This window comes from Nuphar pumila, chromosome 1 (genome assembly GCF_984573655.1).
Source record: "Nuphar pumila chromosome 1, dmNupPumi1.hap1.1, whole genome shotgun sequence".
Lineage (NCBI taxonomy): Eukaryota > Viridiplantae > Streptophyta > Magnoliopsida > Nymphaeales > Nymphaeaceae > Nuphar > Nuphar pumila.
This window is the reverse complement of record NC_143249.1, coordinates 13,812,327-13,828,815: the sequence shown is the minus strand read 5'-3', so window position 1 is coordinate 13,828,815 and position 16,489 is coordinate 13,812,327. Positions and strand designations below refer to the sequence as shown.

Here is a 16,489-nt window from a genome sequence, read left to right as displayed (position 1 = left end):
TCGACGTTAGGACCTTTCCCAGGACAGACAGGACAGTTGTCCTGTCCTGGTCCTTAACGAGAAACTATACGATACTGTCTCCCGTGTCCTTTGGTCACGTCCTTGTGACAAAAGCACATACTGTTGGAGGGAGTTAGGACAATAACAGTATTAGCAAATTCGCAATCTTTAACTTTTGGGGGCGATGATTTTCACAATCTTTAACCATTAACAATTTTACTATTATTTTTTTTAAGTGTTTATAGAAGTGCTTCATGGAAAACTAGGGCATCTTGTGTTTGTCAGATGCTTAAAAATTCAAATTTTCTTCGATCATTGGGTGTAGATAGTAAAAAAAAAATACATTATTATTTTTTCTGTATTGAATTCAAATTTATGTGGTAGGACTCAAATTAAGCATGATATTCACTAATGAATATGCCTTCAAATCCGGTCAGTCCAAAAAGATACTCTTTTCAAGTAACTATATACTTAGGGCCCGTTTCCATGTCACGGAAGGGGGAGCCTCGGTGGAAACGAAAACCGTTTTCGCAAAAAACCTAAAGGCAGAGTCTATTTTGGCACGTCTGTCCGCGAAAATGGTGGTTTTCTATGTTTGATTCATCACTGTGGGCTCCGCAAAAATGCACGGCCATCGATGCATTTTTTTGCGAAAAACACCTATTTTTCATGACACACAAACGTACCCGTAAGGGGGTGTCAATCGGTCAGGTTTGGTTTAGACCATGTGTCCAAACCTGACTTGGGTCGTGTCGGACTCATCATAAGAGAAAACCACACAGGATCGTATAAAAATTACATGAACTATACCCACCACCACAACAACAACAACTACGCCTTCATCCCAAAACAATTGGGGTCGGCGATTTGAACCAAAAAAGAAAATCATTCTAGGTCTTCCACATGAATCCTTCTCCTCCAATCATTTCTATCCAATGCCATGTCCTCGGTCAGGTTCAAAGCATTCATATCCTTTCCTATTATATCCATTCAAGTCTTTCTAGGCCTACCCCCGACCTCTTTTAACTAATATATTTTCCCATTTCTCTATCTTCTAACTATACCCAGTAAAATAATATATTTTTATTAATTTTATATATTTTTATTATTTTTACATGTAAATTTGCAGATCTTAATCAGAATTTGTGTAGGCCAGGGTCAGGTACCGGCTCCATATATTAACCGAACCCCTCGGGTCTAATTGGGCCTTCTAATTTATCACCAAACCCTGATCCTATAGGGTTTGGTATAGGTCGGTTCCGGGTCAAACCCGACCATTTGACACCCCACTGGGTCACCGTGCGACGTGACTCGTGCAAAGAGATAAGTCCGGGGTTTCCCTCTCCTTTCTGCGCACGCACCTTCTCGTCGGTCCTCGGTTTTTCTTCCGCTCTCTCCACACATCACGTCACATGCCCTCTTTCCCAATCATATGGGGTAGATCCCACTGGCCCGCCTTTCCCGTTCCGACACCCTTTCTCCATCTTCCTCCCCCTTGCGAGTCCCGTACTTGCAGGCTCGATTGATCCGCCGTAATTCGTCGACACTTCTAGTTTCCGAGTTTTTTTTCCGTTGGTTGGTTGCGAGAATTTTGCCGGTGAGTTTCTTGTTCGCGTTTTTTTCTTCTAGTAAAATATTGTTGTTTGTGCTCTTGAGCTAGTTTTGTTAGTGTTTGGAGGCTGCGTTTTCTTCCTAGGTTTCGTGATTTTGAGTGTTCTGGGTTTATGTGCTTTTGCTTTAGTGGGATCGATTGGAAATTTCTCAGTGCAAGGGAAAACGAGGGTTTTTTCCTTTTATTTTTCGTTCTTAGAATAGTGCTTTAGGTGCTACTGTAGTAGTTGTTTTTTATTTTTTATGATGATGATAATCGAGTTGTTGGGTTTTGGGGGTTAATGGTTCTTGTTCTATAAGTGGTGATATTAAGGTGGTATTTGGACGCAACCACCTAGCCAGATAAACGGGAGAAGGTGGGATGTTCTATTATTAGATCATAGTACAATTTCCCACCTTATTCTGTTTATCTGGATAAGTGAGTGCATCCAAAGCACCCCTTAAGAGACTATGTTGGGGGAAAAAAGATGATTTTTTTTCCTTCTTCCTTTTTTTTTTTGTTGAAATGTGTGTTTTATCTTTTTTCTGATAGAATCAGTGTTGGTGTACATGGTAGTCACAAGCAGCGACAACCAAGTCAATGGGATGACTTTTTTTCTTTTTTGTTTTTAAGTCAATGTTTACCGTGTTGGTAAAATTAGTGGTGATATATAAAGTAGTTAGTGACCGGAAATGATTTGCTGGTTTATGCTTGGAAGATATGTTGGTTTTCAATATTATGTACCTCTCTGGTGGAAGCCCTCCTGAAATCTGTTGGCTAATTTCCATTCAGTGCAAAGGATGGCCGAACAAGTTACTTCATCTCCATCTGTGGACTCTTTTGAGTATGTGCTTTTTGACGGAGATCCTGACAACATGAGAACTGTTGTATCTACCTCAAGCCACGCTAGCCCTTGGATTGATCCTGGAGTGTTAAAGCTCACTCACAGGATTGGGAGAGGTCCTCTTGGTGATGTCTGGATAGCAACACTTCATCAGTCGACAGAAGATTATGATAAGTATCATGAAGTGGCTGTGAAAATGTTGAATTCCATTAAAGAAGATCAAATGCAGGCTTTCATGCTTAGATTTGAAGACGTGTTCTTGAAATGCCAAGCACTGAAAGATGTCTGTTTTCTGCATGGTGTCTCAATCAAAAGTGGAAAGGTGAGTTTTGCTTGATGGAGTGCTAGTTCAGATAATTCCACAAATTGCAACGTTATCACTTTTTTCTGCCACAAGTTTGATAAATTGGTGTTTGATATAAATACCTGTATGAGCAGATTTGCATTATTATGAAGTTTTATGATGGCTCGCTAGCAGACAAAATGGCTCAATTTGAAGGGGACAAGCTTTCCGTGGCAGATGTCTTGAGGTGATGCGTTTTCTGAGTGCATGCAACTTATTTCTCGCAAATGAATATGCATACTTGATGTGAATAGAACTTAAATTAGGAATAAAAACTATGACTATGCTTTTACTTTTTCACTTTCTATTTTGATGTGGTTGCAGTGGAAAATTTATCGTTTACATGTGACTGTTTATATTGGCTAGAATTTAAACAAAAAAATTTGGGTGCATATTTCTGGTTGTTTGCTGATGGTAATAGTTGTTAACAAACTTATATCAACATATCACATCATGGAGTAAAGTTTGTGTTAACACAAAAAAGGTTTGCACATTGGAGTGAACATGGTTCTTTGGTATATTTAGGTTGAATCCATATCAAGAATCCATGCATCTTGTACTTGTTATTTCTTTGTAAGCACTGATCTTTATCTTGTAGTTTCATTGGTCAACTACAGATTCCCATATATCTGCCCTAATCTTTTGGTGGCAGAGGTTTGTAGTTTCATTTAACCATTTATTTTGGAATGTATCAAGTTTGTATTTTCAATTACTTTCGGATGTGCTTTGACTACAGAAAAGCTCGGAAGATTTTCTAGTTTGAGAACAAGCTAGTTCTTTGCACTGAAGAAGTTCATAGCCAAGCACAATGTGATTCTGAATGTGCCCAATCATGATTTTTCAAGTCCAATATCCTACTGAAGTTGACTGCTCCACAGCATGACCCTGATGTTTTCTATTATTTGTACTGATTCACTACCATAGGATAAGCACATGAACCAGATTTAGGTGTAGGTTGAGTTCTGGACCTTCATATATGCCGAGGTCTTGCATGCAGCTGAGAATGGTGCAGTAATGCTCTCATTCATTCAATAACCTTCACAATTAGTTATTTCCTCCTATGAGTATCTTTGTAAGATGGTAGTTAATAAAGCGTCGTTTACTACAGCAGCGAGGTCCCTGATTTTTCCCATCTGGTAATCTGATATGTCTGAAACTCTTTGGAGAAGCTTTCTCTGAAAACAACATTTTTTCAGTTGGGAATATCATGGCTGCAAGAGGGTTACAAATGATGAAGGCATGGTATTTAGTAACAAATGGCACTTCTACATATGTAGTTCTTGTAGGAAATGATGTTGCATCATGATGTGTTGAACCATTTCTGTGGAAAACTGTGTAGCGTATTGAGACATTCTGCCGCATTCTTGGTTACCTAACGAACAATAAGCAAATATATGTATTAATATGTATGAAACCTTTTACACAATTGTTGCAGCTTATGCTCATGAAGCTAAGCATGACATGTGATTAAGTGGTGGAAGCTTAGATGAAAATCAGTTAGATGGTTTCAATTGCGTAGTCAGTGTTAGTTTTGCAACCTTCAGTCCGTCCCACGTTGGAGCTGCAAAACAGAGAGAGGTAGAGGAAGGGAGAGAGAGGTTTGGGAGAAAACCGATACCCTGCTGTACATGGGTCGGCTGCTGCTGTGTATTACTTTATATTAACATGAGATTACAAACAAAATTAGGGTACTAGAATACCCTTTTTACAATAATCAATATTACACAATGCCATTAATGAGAAATTGGGTGTCACGGGTCTGGATCTTCAGATCCAAGACCCGTAACCAGAGAAACACTTTTTTTCACCCTCCCTCAAGTTGTGCATGATCTTGAATCATGAACTTGCCTTTTAACGTCCAAAATCTGTCTTTAGTCAATCCTTTTGTAAATATATCCGCCACTTGATCTGTAGTTCTAACAAATTCAGGCTCAATCTCTTTCTCTTCTACCTTTTGTCTCACAAAATGCTGGTCTATTTCAATATGCTTGGCACGACTGTGATGAATTGGATTAAAAGACATACTAATGGCACTCCGGTTGTCACATAAAAGAAGTGAACGAGATATCGATTCTCCTACTTCTGTCAGTAGATGTCTAACCCAAGTAGCCTCAGCAGTGGCGGCTGCCATTGACCTGTATTCAGCCTCTGTACTGGATCTGGCAACAACCTTTTGTTTCTTACTACTCCAAGAAACCAAATTCATCCCAATAAATACACAATAGCCGGATACTGATCTGCGTTCATCTGGATCTCCCGCCCAGTCCGCATCAGAATAGATAGTGATCTCATGTGCACTTTGCCCATTTGTATTTCGTTTATATATGAGACCATCCCCAACCGTTCCCTTGAGATATCGTAGTATCCGTTTAACTGCTTCCATATGCCCTTCACATGGGGCATGCATAAACTGAGAAACTTGATTCACCGAGTATACTATATCAGGGCGAGTAAAAGTGAGGTATTGTAACATACCCACTATGCTACGGTACTGTGTGGGATTATCAAATGGATCTCCATCTTGAGAGCTAAGCCTTTGATGAAGAACGCTAGGAGTGCTTAAGGGCTTGCAGTCTTTCATACCCGCTTTATTGAGAACATCAATAGTATACTTATGTTGAGTGAGAGTCATTTCTTCAGAGGAACTGTCAACTTCAACTCCAAGAAAGTACCGTAGTTTGCCAAGGTCCTTCATTTTGAACCTCTGATTCAAGAGATGTTTGACTTCTTCAATGTGATCATTGGAACTGCCAGTAATGATGATATCATCCACATATATCAACAACAGAGTAGTTGTGTCTTGGTCCTTAAATATAAATAAGGAGTGGTCAAGAAGAGATTTCTTAAAACCATATTTTTGTATTTCAAGAGAAAAGCTGTTAAACCAAGATCGAGATGCCTGCTTTAATCCATATATCGCCCTTTTTAGTCTGCAGACATATTTTGTAGGATTACCTTCTGCGTAACCCGTGGGTTGTTCCATGTAAACTTCCTCTCTCAAATCTCCATGAAGAAAAGCATTCTTCACATCAAGTTGGCTAATGGTCCATTGGTGTTCAATGGCTAAAGAAAGTATGACTCGGATTGTCCCCATTCTCACCACTGGACTAAAGGTTTCATCATAGTCCTGTCCTTGCTCCTGTGTAAAACTTTTGGCCACAAGTCTCGCCTTATATCGCTCTATAGTCCCATCTGGTTTATACTTTATTTTGTACACCCATTTCGAACCAACAACATTTTTGTCAGGTGGTCTTGATACGACATCCCATGTACCGCATTCATGTAGAGCTTCCATCTCCTCATTCATAGCTTCAATCCATCTTCTGGAATTTGATGCTTGAGAGAACGTTGTGGGTTCATCTTCTTTATTCAAGGCTGTTAGAAAGAGTTGAAAATCTAATGAGAAATTTTCATAACTGACCCACCTTTCAATTGGATGGCGAGGACGTGTGGATCTTCTAGTATCAACAATGTTGGATGTTGAGGATGTGTCCATGTCTGAATCAACTATAGTGGGTGACTCTCTTTCTCGTCGAGTATATACAAAACCTCTATATCTTCCTGGATTCAAGATTGAGTCTGTATTTTCATGATCAATTATCCCATCAGTAGACACAGGTATCTTATCCTTTTGAGTGCAATTTGAGCAAGCATCACTAGCTTCTGTGAGAAGTTTATAGTTCAACCAAGGATAGTAAGTCTGAATTTCATGTTTTGATTCTGAAGAACTATTACATTGACAATCAAAATTCAATTCATCAAAGATGACATTTCTTGATATTTTGATGCGCTTGCTCACCGGATCGTAGCATCTGTACCCTTTATAGTCATCGGCATAACCCACAAACCTGCACTTCAAGGCCTTGTCCTGAAACTTATGTCTCTTTGAACTGTCAACATGAACATAGCATAAACAACCAAACACATGCAAATCATAGTAGTTGGGGTGAATACCAAAAAGAGACAAGTAAGGAGACTTGTTTTCCAAAATAGTCATGGGCAATCGATTTATCACATGAACTGCAGAATGAAAAGCCTCTGTCCATAAAGTGATCGGAAGATTACTATCATGCATCATGCTCATCGCACTCTCAACAATATGGCAATGCTTTCTTTCAGCAATCCCATTCTGCTGAGGTGTGTGCGGGCAAGACACCTTTTTCCTTATCCCATTACTTTGAAGAAAGTTAGTAAAGTCAATGGAAGAGAATTCACCTCCTCCGTCACATTGGAAACTTAGGATGTTTTCAGAAAATTGGTTTCTGACAAAGGAATGGAAGTTACGGAACAACTTGAAAGTCTCAGATTTATGTTTCATGAAAAATATCCAGGAATAGCGAGAATAACTGTCAACAAATAAAAGATAGTATCTAGTTTCAGACATAGAAGCAACTGGAGCAGGCCCCCAAACATCAGAACAAATAGTCTCAAAAGGTCTTGAAGCTCTTTTATTGATAGAATGAAATGGTAAAACATGACTCTTACATAATAGACAACTAGAACATTTGTTGTCATTTACATTTATTCCTAAACTTGACTTGGGAATGAGGTTACTTGAAACAAACTTCTCAATGAAATTATTACTGCAGTGACCTAGACGACCATGCCAAAGGTTTGGCTTATTGATTTCAGAGACACTAAAAACGCAGGTAGGATTTTCAGAAGAAGACAATGATGATTGGAGCTTCAAGTTTGGGTCTGCAGAGCGAATATGTGCTGAAGGATCTTCTTGAAAAACATACATATTGCCTTGCTGTTTCCCTCTAGCGAACGTCTCCTTCGTGCAGAGATCCTTAACAAGAACAGAAGAGGGAGTAAATTCAACTGAGGCTTTGATATCATCAACAAGTTTAGAGACTGAAACAATGTTTTTCTTGATATTAGGAGCATAAAGAACATTTGAAAGATTGATGGAAGATTCAGGTAAGGGTATGATGGAGTTTCCAATATGTGAAACAGAGTGGTGTGATCCATCTCCAGTAACTATACTACTTCTACCAATGTAAGGAACAAGTTTTAGGAGCTTACCTGCATCTCCAGTAACATGAGTCGCTGCGCCAGAATCTACGTACCAAGTGCCTTGTTCATTCTGTTTCAGATTCAATTCTGCTAAGGCTGACAATAACAACTCCTTTACTTCTCCGCTGGTCCTTGTATTGTCTGTGCCTCTTTTTGCCTCAGTTTGTGTTGATTTTCCTTTATTTAGAGGATTGAACCAGCAGTTAGCTTTGATATGCCCCCTTTTATTACACAGAAAGCAAGTAGGAATTGGCCTTTGTCTTTGTGGATTGGTATATGAGTTGGGGGTAGGCAATAATCCACGACCTCCATGACCACTTCTACCTTGTGCTCCTTTTCCCTTGATATCATAGTTTCCTCGTCCTCGTGCATAAGTAACCCCTGTAGCAAGGACTTCTTGTGCCCCAGTATGCATAGATGATTCTTCAGAAAATCCCTTTAGATTCATCTCATATTGTAACAATTTTGCACGCAGATCTTCAAAATTGGGCAGCTCGGGTAAACATAACAGAGAAGTGACAATCATATGATAGTCGTGTCCCAATCCACTGAGGGTTTGTTGTACCAAATCCTTGTCAGAAACTGTACTTCCAACAACTGGTAACTGATCTATGATGACCTTCATTTTGTTCAAATATTCCATGATGGTCATGGACTCCTTTCTTAACATTTGAAATTCTCTTTTAAGAAACATAATCCTGGCCTGAGAAACCTGTGAGTATGTCTGAACAAGTCTGTTCCAAAGTTGCATGGCAGTGCAGTCATCTGAAATGGCTACAAGAACCTCTTGTGAGAGTGTTGATGTAATATAAGCAACAAGCGCTTGGTCTCTTTTCATCCAAGCCACAAATTCAGGATTTCTGACATATACGGTAGTAGATTCCCCTTTGCTGTCCCTTTCTTCTTGTGATATGAACTCAGGAGGAACTGAAATGGATCCATCCAGATGTCCAGAAAAATCCTGACTCCTAATAAAAGGTATGATTTGCCTCTTCCAAGTCAAGAAATTTCCATTATTTAATTTTTCAGACACAAGTTGGCTGAGGAAACTTGAAGAAAGAACTGACTGGTTAGGAAGAGAATTCATGTTTCACAGAATGAAGAATGTATTCAGCACAATCTGCTTACACCTGCAGTTCTGTAAATTTTTTTTTTTTTTGCAGGAACTAATTCAGATCGCTGATACGGGACAGAAATTTAAAGACAATCAGATTTCTGATTTGTATATGAAATGGAATGTCGGATATGAAAATCCAAAAAAAATGTGCATATGTATTCCTAATGTCGGCTTGTTAATGGCTGAATGAGGGAATCTGGGCTGAAGCACTCAAGAGATAAAAACAAACAGTGGCGAAACCAAGGTTCGACCACCACCAACGTAGGAGAAAAAGGAACTGTAGAAAGAAAAATTGAGAAAAGAAGAGAATGAATCCAAAGTTGGCTGGATGAGAAAGGAGGGGATTTCCAGAAACCGAAAAGAAAATCTCAGTTGTCTGGATCAGTCGTGAACCCAAGAAGAGACGAGAAACAGGCTGAGACTGACTAGGTCAGTCATGATTCCAGAAAAGAATAGGGAATAGGTGTAGGATCTGCTGAGACTGATTGGGTCAGTCGTGAATCCAAAAAGAAAGGAAAACAGGAACAGCCGTACCTTTTTTTTTTTTTTCAGACTTTGGAAGAGGAGAAGAGGATCTTCAGACGTGTCTTTTTGAATCGATCCCAGTTTCAGCTGAAACGTGGCTCTGATACCATGTTAGTTTTGCAACCTTCAGTCCGTCCCACGTTGGAGCTGCAAAACAGAGAGAGGTAGAGGAAGGGAGAGAGAGGTTTGGGAGAAAACCGATACCCTGCTGTACATGGGTCGGCTGCTGCTGTGTATTACTTTATATTAACATGAGATTACAAACAAAATTAGGGTACTAGAATACCCTTTTTACAATAATCAATATTACACAATGCCATTAATGAGAAATTGGGTGTCACGGGTCTGGATCTTCAGATCCAAGACCCGTAACCAGAGAAACACTTCTTTTCAGCCAGCATAGGGTACTTCTTGTTACTAATGAACTGACTGATGGTGTAAAAATATGTAGAGTAGGATTCATTGGTCCAACCATGTAAATATTAATATTTCAAACAATTCTCTTTCTCTTCATTAAAGGCAGTCCAATTATCAGAGCTGATAGACTTGTATGTGTGCTTAACAAGATTAATATTGAAGTGATTTTTTGGTTGTTAATTTTGGTTTGTTTATTCCCACCTGTTCTCATATCCATATTAACAAGTTCTCACATTGCTTTTAGAAACATTATATGTAAAAGGTTTCTTCTTTAGGTGTCCTTGAAATTTCTGACAGATGATGTGGTCAGTTTTTGTTACTATTCGATTCTTTTACCTGTTCAAAACAGCTGAAGGAAATTAGTTCTTTTTGCTGAGACTTCTCTGGTCCTATCATTGTTTTTTTTCATACTTGATTGAATGGATAGGATCCAGAAACTTAACCTCTGAGGCCTGTTGTTTGTCAAAACATTATGAGCTTGAGCTATGACTGTGAAGGTGCAAGATTTATATTAGTCATGAGCATTGCTGAATTTATGCATGTATATCACATGTTGAAAAATTCTAAACTTATGTTTAGCAGGAAAAAATGTCATAAATATAAAAGAGTAGTGATATGGTATCCCAGATAGAACCTGAATATCACACTTCCATACTTTGATTCTGCTGGTTGTGTGATTCTCAGGGATACTTCTCGAAACAAAAAGGACGTGATCCTGGGAAAAAGCGTTCTTGAATTGCACGCGACATGGTTGTGTCGAGAATTCATTAATCGATATAAAAAGAACACCAAAGGAGAAAAAAATAGCTTATTTTTATAGACTACATAGCCAAAAACGTGCCTAGATGCAGGCCTGGTGCCTAGTCTCAGGCTGCTAGTTGGTCAATGCCTAGTCAACCGACTAGGTTTGCCTAGGTTAACTAGTATACTGACTAGTGGACCTCGACTAGTCGGTGGACATTTCTGTCCACTGCTTTTTGGGTGCTTCTTAACCAAAATAAAATGTGGAATGTAGGGTTTTGCACTCCCCCCCCCCCCCCCTCTCTTCTTGTTGAAGATCCATTTTGCTGGATTGTTTGGCATATTCATTATCTGTAATTTCTCTTTAATTCTGGTAATTTTTATAATTTCTCTGTATTTGCTCTAATGGCTACAATTTCTGTAATTGCTTTGCAATTTGATGTAATATGAATATCTCTGTAGTTTCTGTAATTCTTTATAATTTGTTGTAATTTCCCTACTTTCTGTTTTTTTAGGGTCTCAATTATGCTGACTAGTCACACCTAGGTGCCAGCTAGGCCTTTTAAGGGCTTGGTGCTAAGGGGCCGAATAGCGCTTTTGACTACATAGTTTGTAGGCACCTGTGAGACTATGCAACTGATAACTCTGTTCTTGCTGATTCAAACTAAAAAAGTAGTGTTTTAATCTCAAAATTCTTGCACAAATTTTTATGTGCCTTTGTTTGTCAGTAGCTAACAGCATAATATTTATGTGCCTTCATTGTTTCACATTTTTTAATTTTGACAGTTAGCTATGTATACTATAAAACTGTTTATGTAGCCCTTATTGATATGCAGTCAATTTTTTTTCTCAGGTATGGTATTGACTTGGCTCAGGGGATTTTAGAACTGCATTCAAGAGGTATCTTGATACTTAATCTCAAGCCTTCCAACTTTCTTCTCAATGAACATGACCAGGCAATTCTTGGGGACATTGGACTTCCTTTGCTACTTTTTGGAATCCCACGACCTAATTCAGACATGACAGTAAGGCTTGGGACGTCAAACTACATGGCCCCAGAACAATGGGAACCTGGTGTAAGGGGTCCCATATCCTTTGAGACTGATTCTTGGGGATTTGGTTGTAGCATTGTAGAGATATTGAGTGGAGTAAGGCCTTGGTCTGGAAAATCATCAGAGGAGATCTATCATTTGGTTGTGAATAATCAAGAAAAACCAAGCATCCCTAGTGGCTTACCTGCTGCAATTGAAGATGCCATCAGTGGATGCTTTAATTATGACCTGCGTAATCGACCATTAATCCGAGATATCTTGCATGCTTTCAGAAGGTTAGTGGCATTGCTTTACTTTCGTTGTTTTTAGGTTAGTGGCATTGCTTTACTTTCATTGTTTTTTTTATCGATTTTAGTTTACTTCATGGAGCTTCTGCTTGTTGACAATGATCTAGCATATTAGGTTGTTATTCACGAAGATATGTATGCATCTTGTTCAAGAACTACTCTGCAGTCTCCCTCTCCCTTACCAACACAATTCAAGTGCCGTTCTTGACATGATATGTGTAAAATTTATTCATTGTCTTGATGAAACATCATAAGACCTGTCATAGAGGAAAGAAGGGATGGGAAATGCATCTATGCTTATGAAAGCGATGAAGTAAAATGGATGCTAGAGTGTAGGAAAAAATTCTGTGGGCTAAACATTTTCTAACTTATTGCGGTGGTGCCTTGTCTTGGTACATGCTGCCAACTTTTAGGGGAGAGGTCTTTGCTTATGCAAGTAGCCACAATAACCTGATATCTCATATCGAAGATTCGTTTTTATATTCAGAAAATGCTGGGAGATGTCCGTTTGAAAAGGCATACGTGTAAATATGTTATAGGAGATTGTGGGCTTGCATTCTTATAATGAACATCAATAAGTTCAACTTTTATAACCAAGGCAATGCTTTGTCTTGAATAGCGTTCACTGTTTTTTTGTTAAATAATTTTTAGAAAGTATTAATGCATTTGTGGAGTCTTACCCATAGTTACCAAAGCAGGAAGTGAAAGCAAGAAGCTATTCAAGAATCATAAGTGGGAAGTAATAGGATTGAATTTTAAAATGATTCAAGAAGTGTAAAGTGGGAAAGGAAGCAACATTGATTTTTTTTGGCAAAACGAAATAGGATTTGTGTGTTGGGGTGGCAAAGTAAGAAAAAGATTTCTGTCGATTCTCTCGTTAATTTTTTTAATATAACTTCTTTATTTCTCTTAGAAAAAGGAAGAAAAATATAAATGTGAGACCATTTTATTAGAATGAACAACATGAAAATACACACGTAAAATTAAAGAATAATAACTCTGTGTTCGATCTTTGAGACAAGAATGACATTTATAAACAGTGAGCTCACTTTGTATGTCAAAGTATTAAAAGTTATAAGGAAAAGTTATATAGCATTGACACATCTTACAATGCCTATCACATATGAATAATACCTTTTATTAACCAAAGATTTAATAAATTTATGCATCAATTGCTTCAAAACTTTCGATACCTTCATGTTAGGAACCGCAATTCCTGAATATAGGACATTAAGATTTCCAGTAATGGGATTCATGATTGTTTTCTATTTGTTTTGGTTGTGGTTGGCTTCCTGCTTTTGAATTGGGCCTCCTAGCAAGTGGGCTTCCTACTCTACCTAAGTGCTTCCAGTAACTATTTCTTTACCTCTCAAAAATCTAGGGATTTTTTAAAGATGTTGTGAAACAAAGTATTACAATTGAATTTAAAAAATGGTTAGGTGTAATGCAGTTGGTGAGCTTGCTAATGTTCAGTGATAGCTGCACGCATTAGCAGCACACACATAGACGTGTGCATGCACACATAAGTTTAATGTTATGAATGTTTAACTTGGGAAGCCCAGTTACATCCTTTATAAACTGAACAACAGCTTGTTCTTCCCACAAAAACCATTAGGATGCATTTTTTATTTTCTGTACTTTGTGTATTTACTATAGGGTTCGAGGATGTTCCTGTCATTTGACATCATCTCCATGGGAAGCATTTCTGTGGTTAGAAAGCTTGAGAGCTAATTGCAGTGAGGCTGCTTTTTGATGTCAGGAAACTCTTTATGCTACTCATTTGATATCCTTGTATTGCAGACATTGCTTGTGGTAATAACTAAGTTCAGGGCCTTTGCCATCTTTCTTGAGTAAGGGCAGCTTTTGCACATGGTAATACCATGAAAGTATCAGGATGTTTCTAACAATTTTCAGTTAGCATCAGGAATAGAAGAAAACTAAGAAGCAAAATGGAAATGATAGTAATGCTGATTAAGCACCATTTCAAGTGGAAATATGAAATTGTTCTGACCAGGAAAGTTTGTAACTTTGTAGGTACTGGTGGATAAAATGGGATTTTTTGGTTGATCCCTTGAAATATTTACCTTAACGAGTTTAACAATTGGCAACATAAAACATGTGGTATCTGTGTCTTCTATTTAACATATACTCTTTATAATAAAATAAGTTTGATAAGTTTGATTCTGTGGTGGTGCTGCTTGTTGCTCAAAGTGCTTATGTCTTTGTGAATTTCTAATCAAATGAAAGTAATTCTTGATCATCAGGTTGGGATCGATGTAAACCAACCTATTCTATATACAATTCAGCATGCCAAAACAACTTGTTTAGAAATACAAAACAGCCAATGACAAATGTCATGATATCTCCTGCTCTCCCATGAAAATCTATTCTGGTTTGGGCTTATTTTTTTTACTATTTATAGCACCATATTACCAAATAGGCCATTAATATTTTAATATTGCATTGAGTGTTGTGTGGATATGACTGTATATTGTGATCTCCATAGTTTTTTAGGTGAACTTGTATTAAATTAAGAGATTTTGATCTTTAGACATGCTTTTAAAAGAGTGCAAAAATCAATGGCTTATAGGCATAAAAAAATTTCACAATCAGTGGCCCATTTCACCAAGATCTATTTTCACAGAAAAGATTTTGATTTTAACTTCCTGGCTCAGCTCCTAGCCTTATAGCAGCTAGACAAATGCACATGCGCTTCAGGCAACAGGCAGTGCCACCATAAAATCACACATATACTTGCATTCCAACACACACATACACAGACATAGAGAGTAAAGTGGGGTAGGATATCAGACGATATCAGACGCTTTGAGCTGATTGCAATTGATTGAATCATTGGCCATCTTTGGGACATTGAGTATCCTACCTTTCTTATAATTTTAAAGCATATTATTTAGAGATGAGGGGGGATAATTAAGGCATAAGGAATCTCATTTGCCTTTTCCACCAGTGATCAGACTAATTGGATAAAACTGAACGAAAATTTATGGCAATGTCAATTGACTTTCATGTCAAAAGATAGATGAACAATGACGCAACCTGCTGATGGGGCTGATGTTTATCATCCCCTAGTACGTTTCTCTGTTCACAGTTTGTGTACTGGTTATGTGAGCAGTTTTCCATTACTTGCATGTAAATTACTGCCGCCTTTCAGTGTCTGATTTTCTTGCATTGGAACTTGGACCAGCCCAAGTGCAATATATGGTGATTGCGGGTGGATTAGCATTGGAAACAGACTAACTATGGGCAGGCCAACTACTTCACATTCCAATAAATGGTTACTTGGAAAGGATCACCTTCAAGTTGGTGACCTTGTACGTTCCAGAAAGTCATGTTCATTTAAACAGGAAAGCATGGATATTCCAGAGGTTACGGTGGTTGGTGTGGAAACTGATAGTAATGGTGATGGTTTCATACTTGTAAGGGTTCATGGGTTTCATGATCCACTGAGGTTGCAACCCTCAACAGTGGAAAGGGTGACCTTGGGTTTTGCAGCAGGGGACTGGGTGCGAATGCGTGAGGAAGACAGGAAGAAGCATTCTCCTGTGGGCATACTTCACTCAATTGAGCGTGACGGCAGGGTGACTGTTGGTTTTATTGGTATGGAGACACTTTGGCGTGGGAACTCCTCAGCGCTTCAGATGGCAGAGACATTTTATGTGGGTCAGTTTGTGAAGGTGAAAACAGATGTGTCATCTCCAAGGTTTGAATGGCCGCAAAAAAGAAGAGGTAAATGGGAAACAGGGAGGATATGGCGCATACTACCTAATGGATGTCTTGTGGTCAAGTTTCCTGGTCGCCTGTTCTTCAGGAAAATGGCAAGCTTCTTAGCAGATCCAGCTGAGGTTGAAGTTGTGTCATTCGACAAGTGTGTGGGGATGGTGAAGAAATACCAGCACCTCGAGGACTACCACTGGGCAGTGAGGCCCATGCTCATTGCCTTAGGGTTGCTAACAGCTCTCAAGTTCGGCTTCTTTATAGGAAAGAGCGTTAGGGGTTCAAGGAAGAAAGATGCTAGAGTTTCTGCTCAGAGTGAAGGACTCCAAGATGGGCAGAATGATGCTAATCCTGCATGGCTTCCATCATCTGTGGCAAATATTCTCTTCAGAGATGGTGTGGCCATTTCAAGATAGCTTTCCGGTTTGCACTGTGCCACACTTGGTGCTTTCAAAACTTATTTATAGTTTGGATTGTACATAAAGAAATGTGGAGTCAATCATAGCTGTTATTTTCTGCTTTTGTAAATACCTAAATCCGTCTTTAGTATGCTTGTATTCCACCTTCTAAACAATTCAAGCTTCAGTATGTGCACCTTAAAACAAAGTTTTTTCTTAAAGTCAGCACAGGTACTCAAAGGCCATCCTGGAAGGGCTAACAATGGAATTAGCCTGTAGCTTGATCAAAGTGATCAGGATGGTGACTGTAGTTGGCAAAAGTTTCTTCAACATGTTGGTACAGCTACAGTTTTGGAGTTAATGCTCATAAGAAACAAAACGGAGCTTTATCTGCTCATAATTTCTTTTGTTCACAGTATG

The 16,489-nt window shown here is 38.6% G+C and overlaps 1 protein-coding gene across 1 annotated transcript; it reads left to right on the top strand.

Moving 5' to 3' along the window:
• Nucleotides 1–1,351: 1,351 nt before the first annotated feature.
• Nucleotides 1,352–16,277, top strand: LOC149848038 (protein KINASE OF THE OUTER CHLOROPLAST MEMBRANE 1-like). Its single transcript, XM_090015142.1, has 5 exons — nucleotides 1,352–1,597; nucleotides 2,384–2,757; nucleotides 2,874–2,965; nucleotides 11,451–11,924; nucleotides 15,142–16,277. The coding sequence occupies exons 2-5, from the start codon at nucleotides 2,392–2,394 to the stop codon at nucleotides 16,085–16,087; spliced, it is 1,878 nt and encodes a 625-aa protein (XP_089871268.1). The 5' UTR covers nucleotides 1,352–1,597; nucleotides 2,384–2,391; the 3' UTR covers nucleotides 16,088–16,277.
• Nucleotides 16,278–16,489: the final 212 nt, after the last annotated feature.

Bases quoted from the DNA above. Each gene is read 5' to 3' on its own strand.
- LOC149848038 (XM_090015142.1), top strand. From the start codon at position 2,392: ATGGCCGAACAAGTTACTTCATCTCCATCTGTGGACTCTTTTGAGTAT. The intron at 2,758-2,873 runs GTGAGTTTTGCT...CTGTATGAGCAG, and splicing joins TCTCAATCAAAAGTGGAAAG to ATTTGCATTATTATGAAGTT. The intron at 2,966-11,450 runs GTGATGCGTTTT...TTTTTTTCTCAG, and splicing joins TCCGTGGCAGATGTCTTGAG to GTATGGTATTGACTTGGCTC.